A 23571-nucleotide genomic window follows, 5' to 3' on the forward strand; every position below is an offset into this window, starting at 1 on the left:
GCGGGTAGGGCGTTTGCCTTACATGCAGCTGACCTGGGTTTGATTCCAGCATCCCATATGGCCCCCTGAGCACCACCAGGGGTAATTCCTGAGTGCAGAGCCAGGAGTGACCCCTGTGCATTTGGGTGTGACCCAAGAAAAAAAAAAAAGATTGCCTCATGCACACGCTGAAATTTGCGACTATTTTAAGTCCTAAGGTGTCTGAGGTATAAGTAGAAAGGCATTTCTGAGTGACTCCTGGCAAGAGGTCCAGAGCCTGTGGTGTTGCAGGCCAATGCCTGGGGGGGGGGGGGGGGGGGGCTCCTTTTCTGGCTTTCCCTGTGTGTGTCACTAACAGATGAAACGTATATGGAGACCAGGTCAGAGGGCGCTCCTGAGGGTGAAGACCCAGAACCTGACGCCGGGCACCTGGGTATCGGAAAGCAAATGGCTCAGGCTGGAGGCGTCAGGAGGCGGGGACTTTATTCCTGTGGACCCGCTGGTGCCGCACCAGGTGCGGGCTCTGGCGGAAGCTGTCCCCACACTGGCCACAGCGGTAGGGCTTCTCCCCCGTGTGTGTGCGTACGTGCGTGGCCAGCGTGGCGCTCTGGCTGAAGCGCTTCCCACACGCGGGGCAGGCGTAGGGCCTCTCGCCCGTGTGCACCCGCTGGTGCTTGGCCAGGTCCGAGCTGCGCTTGAAGCTCTTCGGGCAGTGCTCGCAGGCGTGGGGCCGGTCCCCGCCGTGCAGCCGCCGGTGGCGCGGCCAGCTGGAGCCCGGGCACAGCTGCCCGCACTGGCCGCAGCGGTACAGCCGCTCGCCCACGTGGACGCGCAGGTGCCGGCGGAGGTGCGAGCTCTGGCGGAAGCTGTCCCCGCAGCGGGGACACGCGTAGGGCTTCTCCCCCGTGTGCGTGCGCTGGTGCTTGCTCAGGGCCGCGCTCTGGCTGAAGCGCTTCCCGCACGCGGGGCAGGCGTAGGGCCTCTCGCCCGTGTGCACCCGCTGGTGCTTGGCCAGGTCCGAGCGCTGCCTGAAGGCCTTCCCGCACTCGGGGCAGGGGTGAGGCCTGGGCCCCTTCTCGGCCGGTGGCGGCAGCCCGGGGCCGCCGCGGGGTCCCAGCTCCTCCTGAGGGGTTTCCCGTTTGGGTGAGAGGGACCCTCCTGCCCGCTCCTCCCCATCGTCCCCATCAAACGGGGGCAGTCCGTCCTCCTCTTCCAGAATTTCTTGTTTTGGAATCAACGCTTTGTTCTCCCTTCTGGTCTCCAAACCTAAAATAAAAAAAATAAATAAATAAAACTAAGAATTGCCACTTCTTTCCTGGGCAAAAGTGAAACCAAGTGCTGGCTGGCCCAGGCCACACACCCCCCCCCCGCCCCCCGGAGTGTTCCCCAAGAATAATCTTCATGCTGATTCTCTGCAGTGGCCTGATGGTAGCTCCATCGGCCAAGCCACCTCTCCTGCCATCCAGCGTCCTCTAGAAGCAGAAGCAGGCCTGGCAAGGGGGATAAGAGGGGACGCAGCTTCTCCTCTGAGGAACAGCTGGGTCCTGTGCTGCCTGAGGAGGGTCTCCAGCCACCCCCTCATCTAGGGTGTTCTCGGCTCAGCCCCAGGATGGTGGTGGGAAGAGGGTCGCTTCTGGGCCAGGAGAAATGGGCAGGGGCGCCACACCCTCCTCCTCCAGGGCTCAGGGGGCTGCATCCCTCAGCGGGTCCCCAGGTCCCTCAGGAAAGTGTCTGCTGGTGTTACTCACTCACACACAGGCCGCCCAGGCTGGGCAGGGAATCCCCGTGGTAAACAGAAGCTACTGACTGACCCATTACTGAGGACACCGACCCTAATACACAGAATTCTCAGGGGTTTGTGTTTTGCTTGTTGGGTCACACCCGGTGATACTCAGGGGTTACTCCTGGTTCTGTACTCAGGAATTACTCCTGGAGGTGTTTGGGGGATCCTATGGGATGCTGGGGATTGAGCCCAGTCAGCCATGTGCAAGGCAAACTCCCTCCCTGCTGGACTATCGCTCCGGCCTGAATTCTTAGGTTTGACCATGACATGCAAACAAAGTGAAAGTCAGCGTTTCAGGAATGCCTATATGAAAACATCGATGAGACATGTGGTTCATTGTTGGGGAACAGTTTTTCTCCAACGTGCCAGGACACATTGCGCACCGGGTCCGGGCAGATATGGGGTGAAGAATGATGGGTGTATGGAGAAACCCCCTCTGAGAGCAGCTGATAGCTATTTATTGCCAAATACACACATATTTTATACAGGGTCTCTGCCTACAGGAAGGTCCAATCACATAAAGTTTAGCTTTATGGGCCTATCACCTTTCCTACCCTGCTTTCCCCAGGCCAATCCCCATCAAAGCTAGATGTAGTGGTCAGGATGACCTGCTAAAAGTACATGACAGTTCCTATGTCTCTGGAGCATGTGACTAGGAGGTCGAGTGAGGCTCAAGGCAGAACACCCCGTGCTGACAGCCTGTTCTTGCCAACTTTGCCCAGATACTCCCTCTTGCGAGGCTGTTTCTGGGGCGCTTTGCAAGGTTGGGTCTTATCTGCTCCAGTGCCTATCGCCACACTCCACAGCCCATGAAGGGAGAACTCTAATAACCTATAATGAACGCTCAGTCTGGCAGACACCACTGTGTCCAGGGAGCAAGGAGGCTGGGCACTGGTGGAGGGATGTAAACGATCACTGTACGACTGAAATGCAAACATGAAAGTTTGTCAGTTTGTCGTTGGGGACGGGCCTGGGCACCCCCTGCCTTAGTTCCTGTAAACAGGAATGAGTATGGAGAAACGTGGCATGAGGGCGAGTCATCCCCTGACAGCCAACCTTGACAGGCGGCCGAAGGGCCACCATGCTCTGGCGGCCAGCCTGGAAAGGGGGTCGAAGGGCCACCACGCTCTGGCGACCTGCCTCGAGAGAAAAGTTGAAAGGCCACCATGCTCTGGCAGCTGGACTCGAGAGGAGGCTGAAGGGAGGATTGGCTCGTGTCTGCCATGGCCATGCTCAAGGCCACATCTGCTTTCCCATATTTCTCAAGGCTGAGAGAAGGAACCGAAAAACAAGTAAGATTGGCAAAAATAAAGATGCTCTCACCACTTAATAATGTTTATGCCACTTATGTAACCTGCTGATCATTGCTAAGCTAAGACTATATAAACCTGCTTGGATTTCAATAAACTTGCTGTATGCCGCATATTGCATGCAGTCCTCCCTAGCCCACTCAACTCTCATTCCCTCTCTCCGGCCGAGGTTCAAGTTGGCCGCGCAGGCCGTGGCAGTTTGTAACTGTACCTCACGGAGATTCACTAATAAAAAATTTTTAAAAAAAATTTAAAAAGAAAAGGACGGGCTGGAGCGATAGCACAGTGGGTAAGGCGTTTGCCTTGTACGCGGCCGACCCGGGTTCGATTCCCAGCATCCCATATGGTCCCCTGAGCAGCGCCAGGGGTAATTCCTGAGTGCAGAGTCAGGAGTGACCCCTGTGCATCGCCGGGTGTGATCCAAAAAGCAAAACAAAACAAAAAAAAGAAATGTCTGAGGGGGAGGGACTTGGCCACACCTGACAGTGCCAGGAATCAAACCAGGGTCAGTGGCATGCAAGGCAAGTGTCTTAAGACTTGTACTACCTCTCTGGCCCTCAGATGTGTTTTCTGAAAAGCGAGCCGACATAAAGGGCTGAACATATCGCTGACTGCACAGATCGGAAAGGTCACTCCCGGTCTTGGTCAGGCAGAGTCTGTCCCTCTTCCTGTCTGTCCTTCCATAGGTTACGCTCTCACAGAGCTGCAGGTTCACTTACTCGGGAACATCGTGTCTCCTGGGGAACAGGAGGCTTTCCGCACGCTCTCCCCATCGAAATCCCTCTGAGTCAGGTCCAGCTGCTCCAGCTCCGCCCAGGCCAGAGACACTGCCGCATCCTCCACTGCCACCAACCCCTGAAACCACATGACACAGGTGACTTGGCCACCCAGCTCCTCTCCCGGGCCTGGATCCGCTTCCATCACCCCAGTGCCAGGTACCAACCGCAGTGGGCAGCGGGGCTTCAGTCACGGGGCGTGGGAAGGTGACAAGCCCCAGGTCTATGCTGTGCTTCTAGACACCATGGAGCGGCCAGTGCCGACTCACCTGTCCATGCCTAGGCTGCCTAATCTGGTCTCTCCCTCCCAAAGGCCAGCACCGGAAGTTCCCCTGCTGCTGTGCTGTCCCCGGGCCCTGGCAGGCGGTGTCTCCTGTCCAAAGCACCCGAGCGTCACAAAACCTATCTTGGTCATGAGCTGCTTCTCTGGCTCCTGGCAAAGGAAAACTATCCTGGTGGGTCTCCTCGGAGACACCAGGACGCTGCTGTAGGCTGCACTAAGCTCAGACATTCTGAGGCAGGTGGAGGGGCCCCGACCTGAGACAGGGGCGAGGCTGGGATGGAGAACGTGTGGCAAAGCAAGCAGCCGATGCCACGGGAAGCTGCAGCCCATGGAGAGGAGCCCCTGGCGCGGGGAAGGGCAGAGGCACCACCTGGCTGCTGTGAGCTCGGAGGCTGCTGTCATCCGGCACGTCTGGGATATCCAGCTGACCCGCGAGCAGCCCTAGTCCGGGAGAGTGGCTGGAAGAGGCTGGAATGACCATCCCTCCCCCAGGGCTGCTTCAACTCCAGGACCAGACTCCCAGGAGGAGCCACCTACTCCACAAGTGGTAAAGAAAGGGCGGGACCCACGGCCCCCCACAGGTCTACACCCCAATCCCGGTGGGTCCCTCAGTGACCAAGAGTCTGCAACCAAGAATGGGCTAGACCCATTTGTTTTTTGGGCCACACCTGGCTTACTCCTGGCTGTGTACTCTGGGGTCACTCCTGGTGGGCTCAGGGGACCATATGGGTGCTGGGGATAGAACCCAGGTCGGCCATGTGTAGGCAAGTGCCCTGTCCATTGTACTGTCTCGATGGCCCCAAGACCCCAGTTTTACAGGAGCTACTTAGCTCTGTCCTAGAGTCCAGCAGCAGCTGAGTGGCACAAGATGGCAAAGAGCAAAGGATGGTACCCAGTTGGGTAGCGCTGTGCTCAGCAAGAAGGGCTTAGCTAAAGTGGGACTGAGTGAACTATGACCGGAGCGGGCCTGCTTGTGTAAAAAGTCTCGCCAGGAAACACCGGTGATGTTTATAGGTAAAGACTGCAAAGGCCCCAAGCAGGAAAAACTAACACCATGTAGCCCCCAACTTAACTGAATTCTGACGTTTACACCTGGAGTCACATCTCAGGTGGAGGGCTGAGTGCAAAGGGTGACCCTCTCCCCCACGCAGGTATCAGATCAAGAGGTCCAGGCTCCTGGCTACAAATCCGAGGGTCTAAGGAAGCCCCGACCTCCCTTAAATAGACTGTCCCGACTCTCAGAACTCATGGAAGTCATGGCAGAGTTCCTGGCTTATTCTAGAAGGCTGTAGAAGAGCCTGGAAATGGCAGAACGGATTGGAGCAAAGGCTTTGCAAGCAGGCCTCACAAGCAGAATCACTACCAAATGAAGGAGGGGATCGCCGAGCCATCCACCCGCATAAAGGGGGCTTCCTATTTGGGGCGGTGGGGTCCGCTTCCCACCCAGCCTCGTCTGACGGCCGGCCCAGGGCGCTCCAAGGCGCAGCCCCGCGCCCCGCCTCACCTGCGGGCAGGGCCGGCCAGGCGCGGGCACCGCGCGCACGGCGGCCGCGGCCTCGTCCCCGCTCTCGGGGCCGTGCGCCCGCACCCAGGCCTGCAGCTCCCGGGGCAGGACGCTCAGGAACTGCTCTAGCACCAGCAGCTCCAGGATCTGCTCCTTGGAGTGTCTTTCGGGCCGCAGCCAGCGGCGACACAGGTCCCGGAGCTGGCGCAGTGCCTCTTCGGGTCCGGCCCCCTCCTGATAACGGAACCTCCGGAAGTGCTGGCGACAAGCCTCGGGATCCTGACAGTCCCCGCCTGGAGGAGACTCTTCCTCCACTTTAACTATCAAGAGTCCATCCCGCAGGGGCGGCGCGGCCAGCATCCAGGCCCCCGTCGCGGGGTCGCTGCCCGGACTCGCGGCCAAGGGGGAACTCATTGTTCTCCGGCGGGAAAGACTTTCTTAGGGTGCGGCGTGCGTGCATGCGCGGAAATGCTCCTGGGGCCTCCCCAAAGCCGGGACGCACTAGTCCCCGCGCGGACCCTCGGGTATCAGCACCCCGCAGTAACTTGCATCTCCCGGCGATGAGACGATGCTCGCCCGGACCGGAAGTACGTCACCGACTCCCCGGGGGCACCCACCCCACTCATCACTTCCGGGTCTTTTCTAGGCGCCCCGGAGGATTGCGATGCATCTCGGTGGCTTGCCATCAATTTCCTGAACCCAGTACCGAATCTTTGCCGGAAGATGATGTGACTGCAATCCTTGGACATGTGCACGTGTAAATTTGTATAACCGAGAGTGGAAGTAACCAAGCCTGGTGGCGAGTTTTTAACCGCAGAGTCCTTGTGGGCCAAAGACCTTTTTATTTTGTTTTTGGGTCATACCTGGGCATTATCAGGGGCTGGAACGATAGCACAGCGGGTAGGGCGTTTGCCTTGCACGCGGCCATCCCGGGTTCGACTTCTCTGTCCCTCTCAGAGAGCCCGGCAAGCTACTGAGAGTATTCTGCCCGCATGGCAGAGCCTGGCAAGCTACCCATGCCATATTCGATATGCCAAAAATAGTAACAACATGTCTCACAATGGAGGCATTACTGGTGCCCGCTCCAGCAAATAGATGAACAATGGGAGGACAGTGCCACAGTACAGAGCTACTACTACAGTACCCGGACATTATCAGGGGTTATCCCTGGCTCTCTGGTCAGGAATCACTTCTGCGTTGCTCGGGGAACTGTATGTGACGCTGGAGATTGAATTCAGTAAGTCGCTTGTAAGGCACAGGAAGCTTCCCGCTGTACTATCTCTCAAGCCCCAGACGACAGCTACTACTACTACTTTCTTCCTTCTTATCTCCTCCTCCTCCTCCTCCTCCACCTTCTCCCTTCTTCCTCCTTCTCTACCTTCTCCTCTTCCTCCTCCTCCTCCTCCTCTTCCTCCTCGGAGTGAACCCAGCTGTGCTTGGAGGACCATATGTGGTGCTGGGTAGAACCAGGGTTAACTTTACCTCCTGGGTGACCTTAAAGACATAGTTTAATTTAAACATAGTTGAGATTGGGGCTGGAGAGATAGCACAGCGGGTAGGGCGTTTGCCTTGCACGTGGCCGACCCGGGTTCGATTCCCAGCATCCCATATGGTCCCCTGAGCACCGCTGGGGTACTTCCTGAGTGCAGAGCCAGGAGTGGCCCCTGTGCATTGCCAGGTGTGACCCAAAAAAAAAAAACCCATAGTTGAGATTTACAAGCAATAAGTTCATAACATTTTACCATTTCCCCTGACACGGGGTTGCCTATGTCTAGCTAGCTCCCTTGCAAACCTCATTTAGATGTCAAAGTTGCCAAGGATTTTGTTCTAGTCTTAAGTTCAACTTCTCTTTTCTGTTATTTCCTGTTCTTCAAATTTAAGTATGATGGTCAGAAAATTGATCCTCACATCCATTCTCTTGTATACATCTACATTTTTAGATATGTTTCCTTGCTTCATGGTGAATATATATCACTATAGTGATTATAAATCACTTCCTAATCACTTTTGGTCTTTTGGGGCAACACCTGGCTGTGCTCAGGGTTAATTCCTTGATGCCCCGGATGAAGCCATACTGAAAGGCACTAAAGGAGCTGTCAATGTTAGTCTCTCCAGTTAAAGGTCTCTGAAGACAAAAAGTTGTTTTTTCTTTTCGGGTTTTGGACCACAGCTGGCAATGCTCAGGGTTTATTCCTCTCTTTGCACTCTGGGATCACTCCTAGCAGGTCTTGGGGGACCATACGGGGTACAGGGGATGGAACCCGGGTGGGCTGCGTAAATGCCTTCCCTACTGTACTACTGCTCCAGTCCCAAAAGGGGATTTTCTGTATTTTTTCTTTCTCATAGTGTAGACCTCAGTGCTAATAAGACGCCCTCAAAGTTCCGAGATCAGATGAGGTCGGGCGCGTTCAGGGTGGTATGGCCGTAGGACATGCTCAAACTTCATCCATGATTGCGGCCTTCTGATCCAGGTTGGACTGGGTGAGCCTCTGTTCAGCGACCTGTTAGGGATGGTGATATCAACTCTTGTCCTGCCTAACAGTTTTGGAGACAGATACAAAAATGCGAGATTATTAAGGGTGGGACCTCGTGGCTCGTGAAGCCTTGCTGGGATGACTCCCCTCTCCTCGGATGCGGGCTGCTATTCAGTTTTGAGGGCAACCGAGTTGGTTGCACACCCAGTTCCAACGGGAGGCGCTAGAAACGCTTCTGTCCTCCTTCACTGACATAGGTTCAATGAGAGCCCGAGAGCACGGCCCGCGCAGTGATTTCTGGGAGTTGTAGTTCCTGGAGTCGCTGGCTCTGAGAACGGGCGGGATTGGAGTTGGGGGCTGGTGAGCGGGGGGCGTCTTTGGAAACGGGGTTCGGAGAGGGACAGAGATTCAGATGTAGACTCTGAAAAGTCCAAAATGACCGACACGTGAGGGGTGCAAACAGGAACGACCCACTTCGGACTGGGGCGTTGGGAGCGCAAGTTGCACTGCCAATCGGACGCGAGCAACTGTTGCCCTAGCATCGACTTTTAAAGTGACCCCCTCCCCCCGCCCCAGGACCCTTCTTCTAGGACAATATTCCAAGGAAAGAGCTTGGAATATTGAAACAGATCTGCGGTGGGGCGAAGTGGGACAGTGATGAGAGCAGCTCCGCTTTCCTCTCTGTTCTGTTGACACCGTGGCTTCAGCAGCCGAGTGACGGAAGGTGGGACTAGCACGGGCCCGACCTGTCAGGTCCCCCTTGATTGGCTCCCGCCACCTTGGGGGCGGAGGTCTTATCGCCTTCTCCCTTCTGATTTGCCCTCAGTGCTCCGAGGGCGGGGCTTTGGGGTGGACTTCCCGCCCGCTGCGAGGCGAGGACCTCCGGGATTCCTAGAGAGGACTCGGAAGTGCTCTCGGAGGTGGGATTTAAGGCTCGACCAGACGGTACCGGGAGAGCCCGGACTGGCTTGCTTCCGGCGGGGCAGTGTTGCCAAGTGTCGCTTTGGTCTTTTGCCCTCGGTTTGTGGGAGGAAATCCATCTTCCTCGAGCTGACTGCGGGCGGGAGCCTCCGGAGAAGCTTGGGAGGCCCCGGGACTGCGGCCTTGAGGGAGGGGAAGCGGCCGTGTCCGCCCGGGACTCCCGAGTCTCACCTTGAGTGGCCCGCCCCCGCGTGTCCGGGTCAGGGGCGGTTTCGCGGACCCGGGCCCCCGCTGCCCTCGGAGCCCCGCCGTGTCCGGCACCAATGAAGCCTCCCATTGGTCAGCCGCGCTCTTGTGGCCTGACGGGCAGGACCGGTTGGGACTATTTAGTTGTCGATCTCCGTTCTGGCTTAAATTCGACCGACGGTCGAGAGAAGGAACGGTTGCGTCCGGAGACGTTGGTTAGTCGCCTTGTTCTCTCTATAAAATCGTAATTTCTTCTTAATTAAACCGATATTTAGCTCGGCCCGATGCTTTCCTTCTAGGTTCTCCCTGACGTGCTATGAAAATGTTATGTTATCATCTCTATAATCCTTAGGAGCGGAGCGATGGCCGCCGTGGTCCGTATCTTCTGTCTCGAAGATCTGTTTGTCATTCCTTTGCTGATCGCGGTTTCTGCTTGTCCATAGGCAGTGCACTCATGAGCTCGTGGAAACAGATTTTCGCGAAGCACTGACTGACCCAGCTGACCTGGAGCCACCCCCTCTGAGCTGGGATGATCATGACGGGATCCGGGGCGGTTATAAACCTAGGCCCGCCGGCCGAGACTTCCCCCGACCAAGAAGACCTGCTCATAGTGAAGGTGGAGGAGGAAGACTGCACGTGGATGCAGGAGTACAACCCACCCATGTTTGAGACATTTTACCAGCGCTTCAAGCACTTCCAGTACCACCAGGTGTCGGGGCCTCGGGAGGCCCTGAGCCAGCTCCGTGTGCTCTGCTGTGAGTGGCTGCGGCCTGAGATCCACACCAAGGAGCAGATTCTGGAGCTGCTGGTTCTGGAGCAGTTCCTGAGCATCCTGCCCGAAGAGTTCCAGGCCTGGGTGCGGGAGCATCGCCCAGAAAGTGGGGAAGAGGCTGTGGCAGTGGTGGAGAGTATCCAGAGGGAATTCGAGGACCACAGAGGGCAGGTGAGTGGGGAGGAGCAGTGAGGAAGGAGAGGATGAGAGGGAGGGAGCTGCCTCTGTCTCCTCTTCTTTCTTTCCTTCTGGGATAACGTTCACTATGGTGATTTCCTACATAGCAGCATAGAGAATCAGTGTGTTAAATTGGGGAAGGCAATCGGTGATTTACTTATGTTGTTGCTTTTTGGGGTCACACCTGGTAGTGCTCAGGGATCACTTCTGGTGATATTTTAAGGACCTTGTCTGGTGATGGGGATCAAACTGGGGTTGGGCACATATTAGGCAAGCATCCTACTTGCTGTACTATCTCTCTAGCCCCTCTAAAAGAAATTTTGGCCCACAATCTGATACATGAAGCTATCAAACTTCTGATAATTGCTATCATGAAAGATGCCATATTCCATTTCTCTTCTATTCTCATTTGCACTTCTTTGATTTGATTGAGTTGACTCTTTCAGAGAGCTGTGCATGCCCTCTTTTGGTGAATAATCTGCCTGACTTATTTTTCCTCTGGGAAATAGACATTGTGTCTGTCATCTGAGTTGCAAACGTCATTTTTCCACTTTGTTGTTTGCCTTTGTTTATGGAGATGTTTGCTTTGCAGGTTTTGATTTTTGGTTTTGGACTTGAGACCACACCTCGCAGTGCTCAGCTTACTCCTGGCTTTGCACTCAGTCTTGTGGCAGGACTTGGGGGACAATGTAGGGTGCAAGTGGTGGAACCTGGGTTGGTCACATACAAGGCAAGTGCCCTCCCTACCTGCTGTAGTATCTCTCTGGCCCTGCAGCTTCCTTTCTGTGAGGGAGGCAAAATGCTATTTCTTGGGGTGATCCGGGTGGGAGCCTAAAGAGGGGCTTTTCTCAGGCCGCAGGCTCCTCTTCGCTAGTCACCCTCATTTCACAGTAGCTGTGTGTCTGTGAGCCCTCTCAGCCTTCTCCTGTTCCCTTGGTCCTTTGTACTTGTCTGGGGGGCCCTTTGACCTACTTGGTGTCATCTTCGCTCTGATTCTGAGCAGGCGTCACTGCACACCCACTTCCCCGCCCAGTCCCTCTGCCGTGTGCACCGTCACACTTGCTGGCGCTCAGACCACTCATATTTCAAGTGCTTTGAGCCCCCAGGGAGGGGGAATCCTATCTCAGTCTCGATCGTGTTACCTGCAAGGACCCATTCGACTCACACCTCCCAGAATAAGCAGATGCAGAGGAATTGTGCTTTGAGGGTTGTAGAGGTGCCGGGGACAGAAAGATGGACTCAGGCTACTGTCAGCTGTAAAGTTGGGTCTGTCCTGTCTTGCCCTGGTTGCCCAAGGGGAACTTCTGTGGCTTTTCCTGCCTTTCCAAACTCCGTTCTCACTGGTCTCTCTCAGTCCCTGCTCTGGGCCACGTGGCCTTTTCAGAACAGCCTTTGCTGCTGCCCGATCTAAAGTAGGTGTCACCCATTTTGTCCCGTGGTCCCGCCTTCTCTTTCGTTTCCTCTGTACTGGATTGTTTGGAGGCTTCCCCGATAGTGCTCAGGGAGGCCGGGGGCTCCTCCTGGTGATATGAGACCCACCATATGGACCTGAGGGTTTAATGCTCTGGCCAGTGACGCTGGGCGCCTCAGGGTCTTCACTGGCAGTGCTTGGGACTGAACTTGGGAGTCTCACGAGTTAAAGGCACATGCACTTCGCTCTCGGAGCCATCTCCTCATCACTCGTCCCTTGCTTTCTCCTTTCAAACAACCAACCCGGTGTGGTGCGTTGAATGGGGAGCGGCTGACACACGTCGAGTTTCTGCAGCCAGTGGAGAGGTGGTGCCCGGCACCAGGAGCGAAGGAGCGTTGTTGGCTCTGGCTGCATGTCCTCTCCCATGCTCACTGCTGTGCTTGTGCTTGGTAGGTCATGGTATGTCCTGAAGCCCTTCCTGAGAGCTTGGTATCCCCCGGAGCTGTGCAGGAGCCCTTGGGTCACCCCCTGCTGCCTGGCGTCCCCCAGCCTGAACCTGAGCCGCAGAAGCCTCATTGTCTGGAGGAGAATGGTGAGGACCGGAGCCCGGGCATGTGGGCACTGTGTGGGGGCTGGGGGGTGAGCGTTGCCTCTGCCGCCTGCAGCCTGCAGGACTGGGAAGGGCCTAGATTAGAGTGCTGGGTGCGAGGGCAAGGGCCACAGGCAGGACGGCTAGGAGTGGAACCAGGGAATGGTGGGCGTGGTACACGTGCTCTGATTTTGTCACTCTGGCTTTGGGCTACACCGAGCCGTACTGGGGTCTCCTCCTGTCTCAGTGCTCAGGGATTGCAGGACTTGAGGGACCAAGTTGCAGGTGTTGCTGGGGATCAGCTTGTTAAGCTACGTCTCCAGCCCACACAAGTCTTTGTGTTTTGTTTTGTTCTGGAACAGTACAGCTCACTGTGCTCAGGGCTCTGTGCTCCCGGATCATTCCTGGCAGTGCTTGGGGACCCTTTGTGGTGCTGGAGATCAAATAGGGTCAGCCACTGTCCTTCCAGCCCCTGGTGTCTATGTGTATGCTGGGGGTGGAACCCAGGGCCTTACAACCAGAAACCTTCCTCTCTGCAGAAACTTTGATGTTCTGGATCACACTTGGGTTACAGGAGACGGCAGTTTGAAGCCCTGGCTCCTGGCTCCAGCCCTTTGCATCAATATCTCTCGTTCTTTTTTAAAAAAATGGCACCAGAAGATAGTACAGTGGTTAGGGTGCAGGCTAGGCAAGCAGCCAACCCAGGTTTGATTCCTGGCACCACGTGCCCCACCCTCCAGCATCTCAGGGTGCAGCTCTAGAGGCCACTGAATGCCTCTTGGTGAGGCCCTAGGGGCTCCCAGCTCTACCTTGGTGCCCGGGGTGATGTCCAGCATTGCAGGGCTTGGGCAGGTATCCCTGGGCCTGTGTGCTGAGCCCATCAGGCCAAGAATTGCCAGTGGAACCCCCAGACCTCTTAAGCACCACCTCCTTTTTAAATAGGGGTTATGCCCAGCAGTGCTCTGGGACGTCAGGGTCAATCTGAGATGTCTGGAGGACAGTGGTGAGGATTGGAACCCAGGCATATGGTGGCACTTGGGGGGCCATGAGAGATCGAACTCGGGGCTTCATACTTGCTTGTTATGTGCTCTGCCACATGAGCTCTCTCCCTGGCCCTTACAGAGCCTCTCATTAGAGCATCCAAGGTTTTGGAGTCATTTCCCAACTCTGGCCCGGAGAGTTCGTGGGTTCATGGTCTAAACACTGATGTGAACGAGACTCTCCAGTTCCCGCTTGTATTTTTTTTTTCTTTTTGGGTCACACCCGACGATGCACAGGGGTTACTCCTGGCTCTGCACTCAGGAATTACCTCTGGCAGTGCTCAGGGGACCATATGGGATTCTGGGAATCGAACCCAGGTTGGCCATGTGCAAGACAAATGCCCTACCCGCTGTGCTGTCATTCCAGCCCCCCTGCTTGTCACCAGTTTACCTTGAAATCTTGTTTGAAACTTGTCCTTCACAGTGACCTTGAGGGCATCTGTGCTCTCTCTTTCTTTTAATGTATTAGCCTTTGTTTGGACCATTAGGACAGAGAGTGGACAGCTGAGTGTCTTACTGTGTTAGGTCACAGGTCTCTGAGGCCTAATCAGAAACCTCGACTTTCACACGGATTTTAGCTTCCAAAAGTTTCCCAGATTCATTAAGGTAATCAAGGTGATCATGAGTCAAAGACTCCCAGTTAACTCCCAAATTAAACTCCCAGTAGAAGGGAAAGTGATGCCCCATATGACACCTTTAGGCATTAAAATGGATTGGACAAACACCTTATAAATAGCTCCACGTGAGTTGAGATCAGATTTACCAGCAAAGTAGTTAAGTGCGTAACTTTGGAAAAAAAACCTTTGGGGCAGCGGTGGCCATGGCTTGCCATCCTGTACTTTCTAGGTGGCTCTGCTGCTGGCTCTGCTCGTGTCCTGGACTCTGCCGCTGCTGTGTTCGAACTGTTTCCATCTGTTTCCAATTGGACCCTTTTTTATTATTTCATTTTATACATACTTATTTATTCATTATTATTTTTTGGCTTTTTGGGTCACACCCGGCGATGCTCAGGAGTTACTCCCAGCTCTGCACTCAGAAATTACTCCTGGTGGTGCTTGGGGGACCACATGGGATGCGGGGGATCAAATCTGGTTCAGCCACATGCAAGGCAAACGCCCTCCCCGCTGTACTACTGCTCTGACCCCTCATTTTATATTTTCAGGTCATGAGCAATTCACATAAAAATGAAAAAGTTGTAAGACTCAAACATCTTTGTAAGTCATTTTGTTAATACAACAAGAAGAGGAAAGGCCACTGCCCCCGCCCCCTTTTTTTCCTTCTCTTTACGTGACGCAGAGCACTGCCTGGGAGGCCTTTCCCCAGCTGGCTTGTGGTTGAGAAAGTTTGGCTTTCCTTTTTGCCATTTGAATGACTTTGAGGAAACCCACCTAAGCTCTGAGCATTTGTGAGCGCAGTTGAAGACGTTCATGGGCGCGGGGTTTCATCCTTCCTGTTGGCTCTGGCCCCCGCATGGTCTTCTCATTCCTGGTTACATTTGAGACGTGCGGGCTACATTGGGACTCTCAGACAGCTTAGAGTCAGATGTCACCACCGCCTTGAAAGCCCCGTCATTGCTTCCTGCCTGTACCTCCCAGAGTGTGTCCCCCTGGACAGGCTGTGTGGGTGCGCCGCCTGGCCCTCCTCTCGCTGCAGGGGTGCTGCCTCAGTCCCTGCCCCTCGAGTGGGGGCATACCCCTGGCCTGTGATCCAGAGTAGATGGGATGGGCCCTCGCCGGCAGGCTGTCCACCCCCCAGAGTCGCTTCTTGAAGGAGGGCGAGGACAGGATGGCGGCATCACTGGAGCTTGTCGGAAATGGGACTTGGGGGTCCTCAGGCACCTGACCAGAAATCTGCTCCTTTCTCCCCCTCCCCCTGGCCCAACCTGTGTGATTTGCTTGCACAGGAGGGCTTAAGATGTCCTGGACTCTTGTCAGCTTCATGGGATGTGTGGGGCTTTGGTGGTCCTCCTGGTGACCAGTGTGGAGCACTGTAGCGCAGCTGGGCTGGGAAGGGGAAGGGCCCATGGGGTCCAGGACAGAGGGGGTCTTGAGAGCTGAGCAGAAGAGCAGGGCACCACTGTGGAGATGTGAGTGGAAGTGGAATGTGGTGGCAAGGGGAGGTGGCCCAGGCACTGTCACTGACAAACTTTTCCTTTCTCCCTCAGCCTTTCCTGCTCTCGAGCCTCCTTCCCTTCCCCCGGTGGCCAGCCCGGAGGCCAGCCCGGAGGTGACCACCTCACTCCTCTCAGCTGGGCGGCAGGTGAGCACGCTCCCTGGGCCCGCAGGACCCTGGTCTGTTCTTGGACAAGTTGTGACCTCCTGGACCTGAGGCTGGGCTTTCCCAGCACCCCCTCCTCTCAGGCACAGCCCCTCCCCTGCTTCTTTCGTCTGCTCCCAGTTCTTCCCTTACTCTGCCTGGAGCAGAGGGGGCAGAAGGAGTGAGCGGGGCTTGAGCAGGGGTCTCGTCGTGTTGCAGAAGTTGGTGAAGATCGAAGATGTGGCTGATGTGGCTGTATCCTTCATCCTGGAGGAGTGGGGACGTTTGGACCAGCCCCCGAAGTCCCGCTCTAGGGGCACCAGGAAGGAGGATTGTGGGAGTATTCCTTCCCTGGGTAAGAATGGTTTCATCTGCATGGGTCAGGACATCTGAATTTTGTTCCCTGGTAAAGAATATTTAGCACATCCTGTAAAAGCATGAATATTTGAATTGCTTTTTTTTTTTCCTCTGAAAAAGAAATCAGCTTTCTCTCCCTTTTTTTGTTGTATTATCTGCTTAAATTTTGAGGTCACACCCAGCAGTGCTAGGGGGTAATTTCTGGTGGTGCTTGGGGGCTGCTTATGGCAGCGCAAGGTTCAGCAGGGGGACCTGTGGTGCTGGGGATTGAACCCAGGGCCCCACATGCCGCACATGCGCTCCAGCCCTCAGAGCCATCTCCGCAGCATTCTCTCTTTTTTCTCCTGAGTCAGTTTCTTACACTGATTGTTTCCATCCTGAAAGGACTGTGATTAAAGTCTGATGATGCGCAAGGAAAAATATTTGCAATCCAGCAAATGCCGTCTTTACTGCTTTAAAATAAAAGCTCTGAGAACAAGGTTAGCTTGGAGGAGATTCACAGGAGCTCTCGTACTCCTCTGTTCCCTGGACACACTGGATCGTTTCCAGCTAAGTAGTTTCCCTTTGTGATAGTGTGTCCAAGTGGCTGTAGAACCTGGCATAGTCGTTCTTTTTTTCTGAGCACACAGGTGACTGGCTGGCCCTCCATTGTCATCCTTGGTTAAGGTGTCTGTTGTACTCTTTATCCTGGCGGCATTGTATTTGACCTGTCCTGTCCCTTCTTTTTTTTTTTATGTAATAGATATTTATTACATGCAGAACTTTATTTTAAATTACTTGTAGGTTCTTAATATGGCTATAATTAAATAAGCCAATAGTGTCCTGTCCCTTCTTGATTCTGTGTCCCCAATAAAGCTTTGAATCTATTTCTAAGGAATGATCTGGGAACTAATAACTAGATCATGTGCCTGAACCAATGATAAAAGTCTCAGTTCTGGGCAAGCACTTCGGAATTTAGGATCTTGAGCTGCTCTTGAATGTGTTCCTTTGGGAGAATCACTGTGTATCAGCATACCACAGACTGCAATGGTGTGTGTGTGTGAGAGAGAGAGAGAGAGGGGGGAAGGGTGTACATAGGCATATGCAGGTCACATATTTGAGAGAGAGAGAGAGAGAGAGAGAGAGAGAGAGAGAGAGAGAGAGAGAGAGAGAGAGAGAGAGAGAGAGAGAGATGCATAGGCAGATGCAGGTCACATATTTGACCCCTGAACCACCTCCCTAGCCACACTGGTTGATTTTAGATGTAATACGAAGACAGTTCCAAATGTCTTTTGGCATTATCTGAGGGGTTTTTGATTCACTCACAGGCTTCTGTTTAGAAAGTTTCTGGGCCAGGGATGTAGATCAGTGATAGGAATTTTACACATATGAGCAACTGGTTTCAGTTCTCAGCACTGCAAGAAAAAAATAAAAAAGACTGGGGGCCAGAGAGATAGGACAGGGGTAAATGCTTGCCTAGTGTGCCCTGGCCCCAGTTTCATCCTTGACACTACATGTGGGCTTATGGTTCCCCAAGCAGAGTCAGGAATAACCCTGAGTACCTCTGGGCGTGGTTCAACCCCCACCCTCATCTCCCCAAAATGTGTAAGACTGAATCCTTTTATAAAACATTTCCATTTCTTCTCATGCTTGCTAATAGAATTTCCTTTTCTATGGCTTATTTTGTGTTGGGTTTTGTTTTGTTTTTATGGGGGAGGGGTTGGGCTATACTGGAAGATGCTCAGGGGTCACTCCTGGCTCTGTGCTCTGGGATCACGCCTGTGTGTAATCAGGGAACCATATTTGGTGCTGGTGATGGAGCCTGGGTCGGCTGTGTGCAAGGCAGCCCCTTGCTGCCCCTCCTGTGGTTGATTGGCACATGCCCTCTGCTTGTGGACTTACTTGGCGGGGGTGGGGGACATGGGGAGGATATTTGGGCCACACTGAGAGGTATCCAGCGGCTATTGTGGCTCCGTGCCACTCACACGTCTGCCTTCAAACTTACTGATGGGGCTTGGAGACGCGGTGGAGATGGCCGGATGTGGCTGCTGAGATCAGGGTTGGGAAGCCAGCCCAGCTGGAAACAGTGCCAGTAGGGAACAAGTGAGGCTGAAGAGCCTGGTTTGCAGCTTCTGATTCGGCAGCCGGGTGTGGGGAGGAGCACAGGTCCCTGTCAGAGAGTAAAGATGCCAGAGATTCTGCCGCAGCCACCCAAGAAGAGGTTGACCGGATGTGAGAACCTGGGGAACGGCCTCCCCAGAAAAAGCCCTTGTTAACATCAGACTAGTCTGACTTGTTTCAGGTAACCTCCAGTAAGAAAAAAAAATCATGTGTTTGTTTCACTATTTTTTTTCTTTTTGGGTCACTACTGGCAATGCCCATGGATTGTTCCTGGCTCTGCACTCAGGAATTACTCCTGGTGGTGCTCAGGAGTATGGGATGCTGGGAATCGAACCCAGTCAGCTGAATGCAAGGCAAACGCCCTACCCGCTGTGCTATTGCTCCAGCTCTTGTTTCACTTTTTGAATAGGAGAGAATTCTAATAAGAATAAATATTAGCCTCGGTTGATATCACAAAAGGAAAATACTGTGATAGCTGGGATTTCTGGCCTAGGCGAGAAATGAGGAAAACTCAGGTCAAAACAGTCTGGTTCTGAGACTGGAGAGATAGGACAGCGGGAAGGGTGTTTGCCTTGCACACAGCCACCCCGGGTTTGATCCCCAGTACCCCAGATGGGTCCCCCATGCATCACTAGGAGTGATTCCTGAGAGCAGAGCCAGGAACACCCTCTGACCATTGCCAGGTGTGGCCCCAAACAAAAACCAAAGAAACCAGAAACAAAAAAACAGCCATTTTTTTAGGTAATCAATCGTGTGTGTGTGTGTGTGTGTGTGTGTGTGTGTGTGTGTGTATTTTACGCCTTTAATATGTATCTGGCACTTGGAGTGATAGTATAGTGGGAAAGATGCTTACCTTGCATGCAGCTGCCCCAAGTTTGGATCCCTAGCACCACCTAATGGTCTCCCGAGCATGACCAGGATTGATCCCTGATTTTTTACTCGGTCCCTCGTGGGCAGCCAGGAGTAGCCCTTGAGCACTGCCTGGTGTGGGCCAACCTTCCCCAAATCTCCCAAAGTCAACATGTGTATGTACTACGTTAAGTTCATGCCCCAAATCAATTTGTCAGTTCACAGATCCTTTTACTAACTTCTCCATTCTTCCCTTTCCTTTAAGTGACCACTACTTGATCTTACAGTCTAAACAATTTCTGGCAGGGGTGGGGGGAGGGTGGTCAGACCAGTGGTGCTCAGGGACTGTTCCTGGCTCTGTGCTCAAAAGTCACTTGTGAAGGTGCTTGGGGATCATAAGTGGTGCCAGGGATTAGGTTCAGCTGCTGGCAAGGCAGTCACCTTACCCCCATAGTATCTCTCCAGCCCTGACAGTCTAAACGTTTATTTTACTAACAGTCCATACTGTCCAAAGGTTTGGTTTGTAAAATCATTTGTGAAATCATTCGGTATTCATCTTTACCTGTGTGACATTTCACTAGCTCAGTATCTAGTTCCATCCAGGTGGTTCCAAAGAGCATGATTTCATGCCCTTTTTGCGGGGGGTGGGGAGGTTCCAGGCCGTGCTGAGGGGACCCGGGGGCTGCTCCCAGCAGTGCTCTGCTGGCTGCACTGCTGCTCATCCCATTGACGCTGGCGCTCACCAGGGCCACGTGCAGCAGTGCTTGGGCACCATGTAGCGCAGGAACTGAACTTGCGGCCTCGTGGCAGGCATCTGGTTCGGCTCTTGCCCCCAGGAGTTCTTTTTAACCAGATGACTAGTCCTCCTTTGTGAACGCAGGAAGCTCACCGAAGGCCATGATTTCTCTCTAGGGCTTAACAAAGAATATCCTGCATTTTCTGTTAACTGTGACCATGTGTCTCAGCAAGCCGTATTAGGTTCTGTGGGGGTTGTTTTGGTGCTCAGGGCTTCCTCCTGACTTTGTGCTCAGGAATTATTCCTGGCTGTGCTGGGGGACCCTGTGGGATGCCAGGGATCGAACCCAGGTCGTTTGCACTGTACTGTGGTTCTGGCTCCGATTTTGTGTGCTTTAAATGCAGTTTGCAATCCCCAGGACTACTGATTTTCTCCAGGACTGTGGTGAAGCTAGCCCCTGATTACAAAGAATGCTTGTTTTCCTTTAGTCTCTACCAAACTCAGATTGTTTGGGGGAATCACCAAAGCTTGAATGGTATTCTTTCTTCTCCAGGCAAAATTGGGTTAGTTGCACAATCCATTGTCATATTTTACTAAGAATATTTCATCAGCACAGGTGTGCTCTGTGAGTCTCCTGCACAGATGTGGCTGGGGTCACAGAATGAGCTCCTGCTCTCTGCTCTCATCCCTCTGGCCCTTCTTGGAGCTCGGCCTTGGCTAACCTTTCTCCCTTTCTGGCTGCAACGGTCTCCTCCTGCCCATCTTGCTTTCCTGGCCTCTGCCCATCTCATGGAATCAGCATGTGTCCGTCTGTTGTTTTCCACCTTGGAATGCCAGTACGAGCGCTTTCTCCATTTTCCTTCTTCCCTTTCAGGCTGCAGGTCTGCGAGCGATGGCCTGGATCTCCTTGGGAAGCCAGTTTTGGGTGACTCGGAGTCAGCCTGGCTGAGTTCCAGGAGCCCGGAAAGAAACAGGCCCCAGAGTCAGGAGTCGGGGGAAGTAGGTGGCCTGGTGGAAAGGTGGCAGGGCCACCCAGCGGCAGGGAAGTCAAGGCAGACCCCGCCTCAGAAGAGAGATCTGGGGGCCGTCCCAGACACCCCCCGTAAGCAGCCCCCAAACGGCGAGCGGGGTCACAGGTGCAGTGACTGCGGCAAGTTTTTCCTGCAAGCGTCCAACTTCATCCAGCATCGGCGCATCCACACGGGCGAGAAGCCCTTCCAGTGCACCGAGTGCGGCAAGAGCTACAACCAGCGGGTGCACCTGACGCAGCACCAGCGGGTGCACACGGGGGAGAAGCCCTATGCGTGCCAGGTGTGCGGGAAGGCGTTTCGCGTGAGCTCCCACCTGGTGCAGCACCACAGCGTCCACAGCGGCGAGCGACCCTATGGCTGCAGCGAGTGCGGGAAGAGCTTTGGCCGCCACTCCCACCTCATTGAGCACCTCAAGCGCCACTTCCGAGAGAAATCCCAGAGATGTACGTGCGCTGGGTACAGATGGGGGGCAGCGGCCAGGGGCGGGGATGATAGCTGTGTGCTTCCTGACGCCACAGTGGGGACTGCCTTCGATACCACTTCCTGGGCCCCTGGCTCTCATACAGGTCACTGCACACTTCTGCACGGTGCAGCTCTGGCTCGCGTGTCAGTCTTTGATATTGGTTCTTTGTCTGTTGTGAATGAATGTGGCTTCTTGCCGTCTTCCCCTTCTCCCAATCTAGGATTTTCACATTTTGAGGGGACGGGGTACACACCCAGTGGTGCTCAGAGTTTACTCCTGACTCTGCAGTCAGGAATCACTCCTGGAAATGCTTGGGGGACCATACGGATGCCAGGATTGACCCGAAGACAAGTTCTCTACCCGTTGTTCTGTGTCTCCAGCCCCTATTTCACTACATTTTAAAAGGATGATAGAGCAGGAGGTTTGGAAGAAGTTGGGAAATTAAAAACCTGCTCACGACTTGAGGTGGATATTCCAACTAAGATGAACAGGTCAAATCTGAAAAAGCAAACAAACTGGCAAAACCCAGCAAAACTTAACTCCTGTAGTGGGTTAAGACCAGTGTTTGATGGCAGGAAAGGTGGCAAGTGGGAGGAAAGGGGAGGAGGAGGAGGTCTCGGGGGACCTCTAGAGGATGCCAGGGATCAAATCCAGGTCAGCTGCATGCAAGGCAAGCACCCTACCTGTTGTACTAACTCTCTAGCACCTGCTACAAGTTCTTCTACAGAAGAAAACAGTGTGGGGTAGGGTGAGTTGACAAACACTGCTGGAGTCAGAGTCTCAGAGCAAAATGGACAATACAAGGAAGAGGCATCCCAGGTGGTCCCCCCTGCACCACCAGGAGTAATCCTTGAGCTTTACTGGGTGTGGCCCAGTAACAAAACAAAACAAAACAAAAAAAGACCTGATGACATTTGTGTTGCCTCTTTCTCTTTCAGGCAGTGACAAAAGAAGTAAAAATCCAAAACTGAATATGAAGAAGAAACTGCCGGAACTTTCAGAAGCAGCCCTGGAACTTTCAGGAAGAATCCAGAGAAATGTTTCCCCAGAGCATGACTTTGGAGAAGGCCCTGAACCCCAAGACAAGCTGGACCGCAAGCAGGGGACACCCATGAAAGAGATCCAGGGACAACCCCCTTCCAAGACCCTCAGTTTCAGCGAAGTCACCTACACCCCCAAAAAGTCCTCGGCAGGAGAGAGACCCCATAAGTGTGACGAGTGTGGGAAAAGCTTTATTCAGAGTGCACACCTCATCCAGCACCAGCGCATCCACACGGGCGAGAAACCGTTCCGGTGTGACGAGTGCGGCAAGAGCTATAACCAGCGGGTGCACCTGACGCAGCATCAGCGGGTGCACACGGGGGAGAAGCCCTACACGTGTAACTTATGTGGGAAGGCGTTCCGGGTGAGGTCGCACCTGGTCCAGCACCAGAGCGTCCACAGCGGCGAGCGGCCCTTTAAGTGCAGCGAGTGCGGGAAGGGCTTCGGGCGGCGCTCCCACCTGGCCGGGCACCTCAGGCTCCACTCGAGAGAGAAGACCCACCAGTGCCACGAGTGCGGGGAGATCTTCTTCCAGTCCGTCAGCCTGATGGAGCACCAGATGCTGCACACGGGCCCCGGGGCTGAGCAGCGCAGCCTGCGGGACGACTCCTACAGTTGGGACCTGATGACAGGAGACCCGAAGGCCGAGCTGCCGGGACAGCCTCACCAGTGTGATGTGTGTGGCAAGGGCTTCACTTACCCTGCAGATCTCGTCCAGCATTACCGAACTCACAGCCCAGAGCCAGCTTCAGGGTGTCATCTCTGTCCGGAGGGTGTGGGCCAGTGTTTGCACATAAAATCACCCCCCAAAACTTATTCCAACGCCAAATCCCACGAATGTAGTGAATGTGGCAAGGACTTCAGTTTGAAGTCACACCTTAGTCAGCATCAGCGAATGCACACAGGGGATAAGCCCTTTCAGTGTAAGGAGTGTGGCGTGAGCTTCAGCTGGAGCTGTAGCCTCCTCAGACACTTGCGGAGCCACGAGCAGGAGCCCCTCAAGCCATGAGGGTGTCAGTCTCCCAGAGCGGTGCCCTTCTGCAGAGCTTGGACCTCAGCTTTCAGGAGCAACGGGGAGTCCACGGCGATCTGGCTGCTGGCCCCTGGAGAAACGCGTCCGTCAGTATCTCTGTGCACGAGCATCCCAATGGAGTGAACCTGTGGGTGTGACGGGGAGTTCGAGGGCTTCTCAGCACCTCGGAACATGAACATTGGGGAAACTTTACAAATGCGGTAGGAACAAGCTTGCTCTGTAGTTTCTGCCTTGTGAAACAGCGCATCTGTTCAGGGAGGAGCATCATAGATGAGCAAGCTCTTCAGTACAAGCACTGTTTGGCCTCTCAGTCCTGAGTCCTTTCTAGAATCCACTGACCCAGCTTCTAGAATGCTCTGGTCTCTTAAGTATTAAACCCTTTGAAAAGAAATTGACTTAAGGTTTTGTATTTTGGTGGGGTTGGGGCTTGGGGGGGTCAG

The 23571-nt window shown here is 54.2% G+C and overlaps 2 protein-coding genes across 2 annotated transcripts; one reads left to right on the forward strand and one right to left on the reverse strand.

Moving 5' to 3' along the window:
• Positions 1-313: 313 nt before the first annotated feature.
• On the reverse strand, positions 314-6206 carry ZNF394 (zinc finger protein 394). The gene is made up of 3 exons (XM_055136120.1): positions 5636-6206; positions 3792-3927; positions 314-1245 (listed from the first exon to the last, which is right to left on the reverse strand). Exons 1-3 carry the CDS (start codon positions 6047-6049, stop codon positions 446-448), a joined length of 1350 nt encoding a protein of 449 aa, XP_054992095.1. The 5' UTR covers positions 6050-6206; the 3' UTR covers positions 314-445.
• Positions 6207-9018: 2812 nt separating this feature from the next.
• ZKSCAN5 (zinc finger with KRAB and SCAN domains 5) lies at positions 9019-23522 on the forward strand. The gene is made up of 7 exons (XM_012934673.2): positions 9019-9491; positions 9720-10219; positions 12090-12228; positions 15430-15524; positions 15741-15876; positions 20438-21037; positions 21996-23522. The coding sequence occupies exons 2-7, from the start codon at positions 9806-9808 to the stop codon at positions 23105-23107; spliced, it is 2496 nt and encodes an 831-aa protein (XP_012790127.2). The 5' UTR covers positions 9019-9491; positions 9720-9805; the 3' UTR covers positions 23108-23522.
• Positions 23523-23571: the final 49 nt, after the last annotated feature.

This window comes from Sorex araneus, chromosome 4, assembly GCF_027595985.1.
Source record: "Sorex araneus isolate mSorAra2 chromosome 4, mSorAra2.pri, whole genome shotgun sequence".
Lineage (NCBI taxonomy): Eukaryota > Metazoa > Chordata > Mammalia > Eulipotyphla > Soricidae > Sorex > Sorex araneus.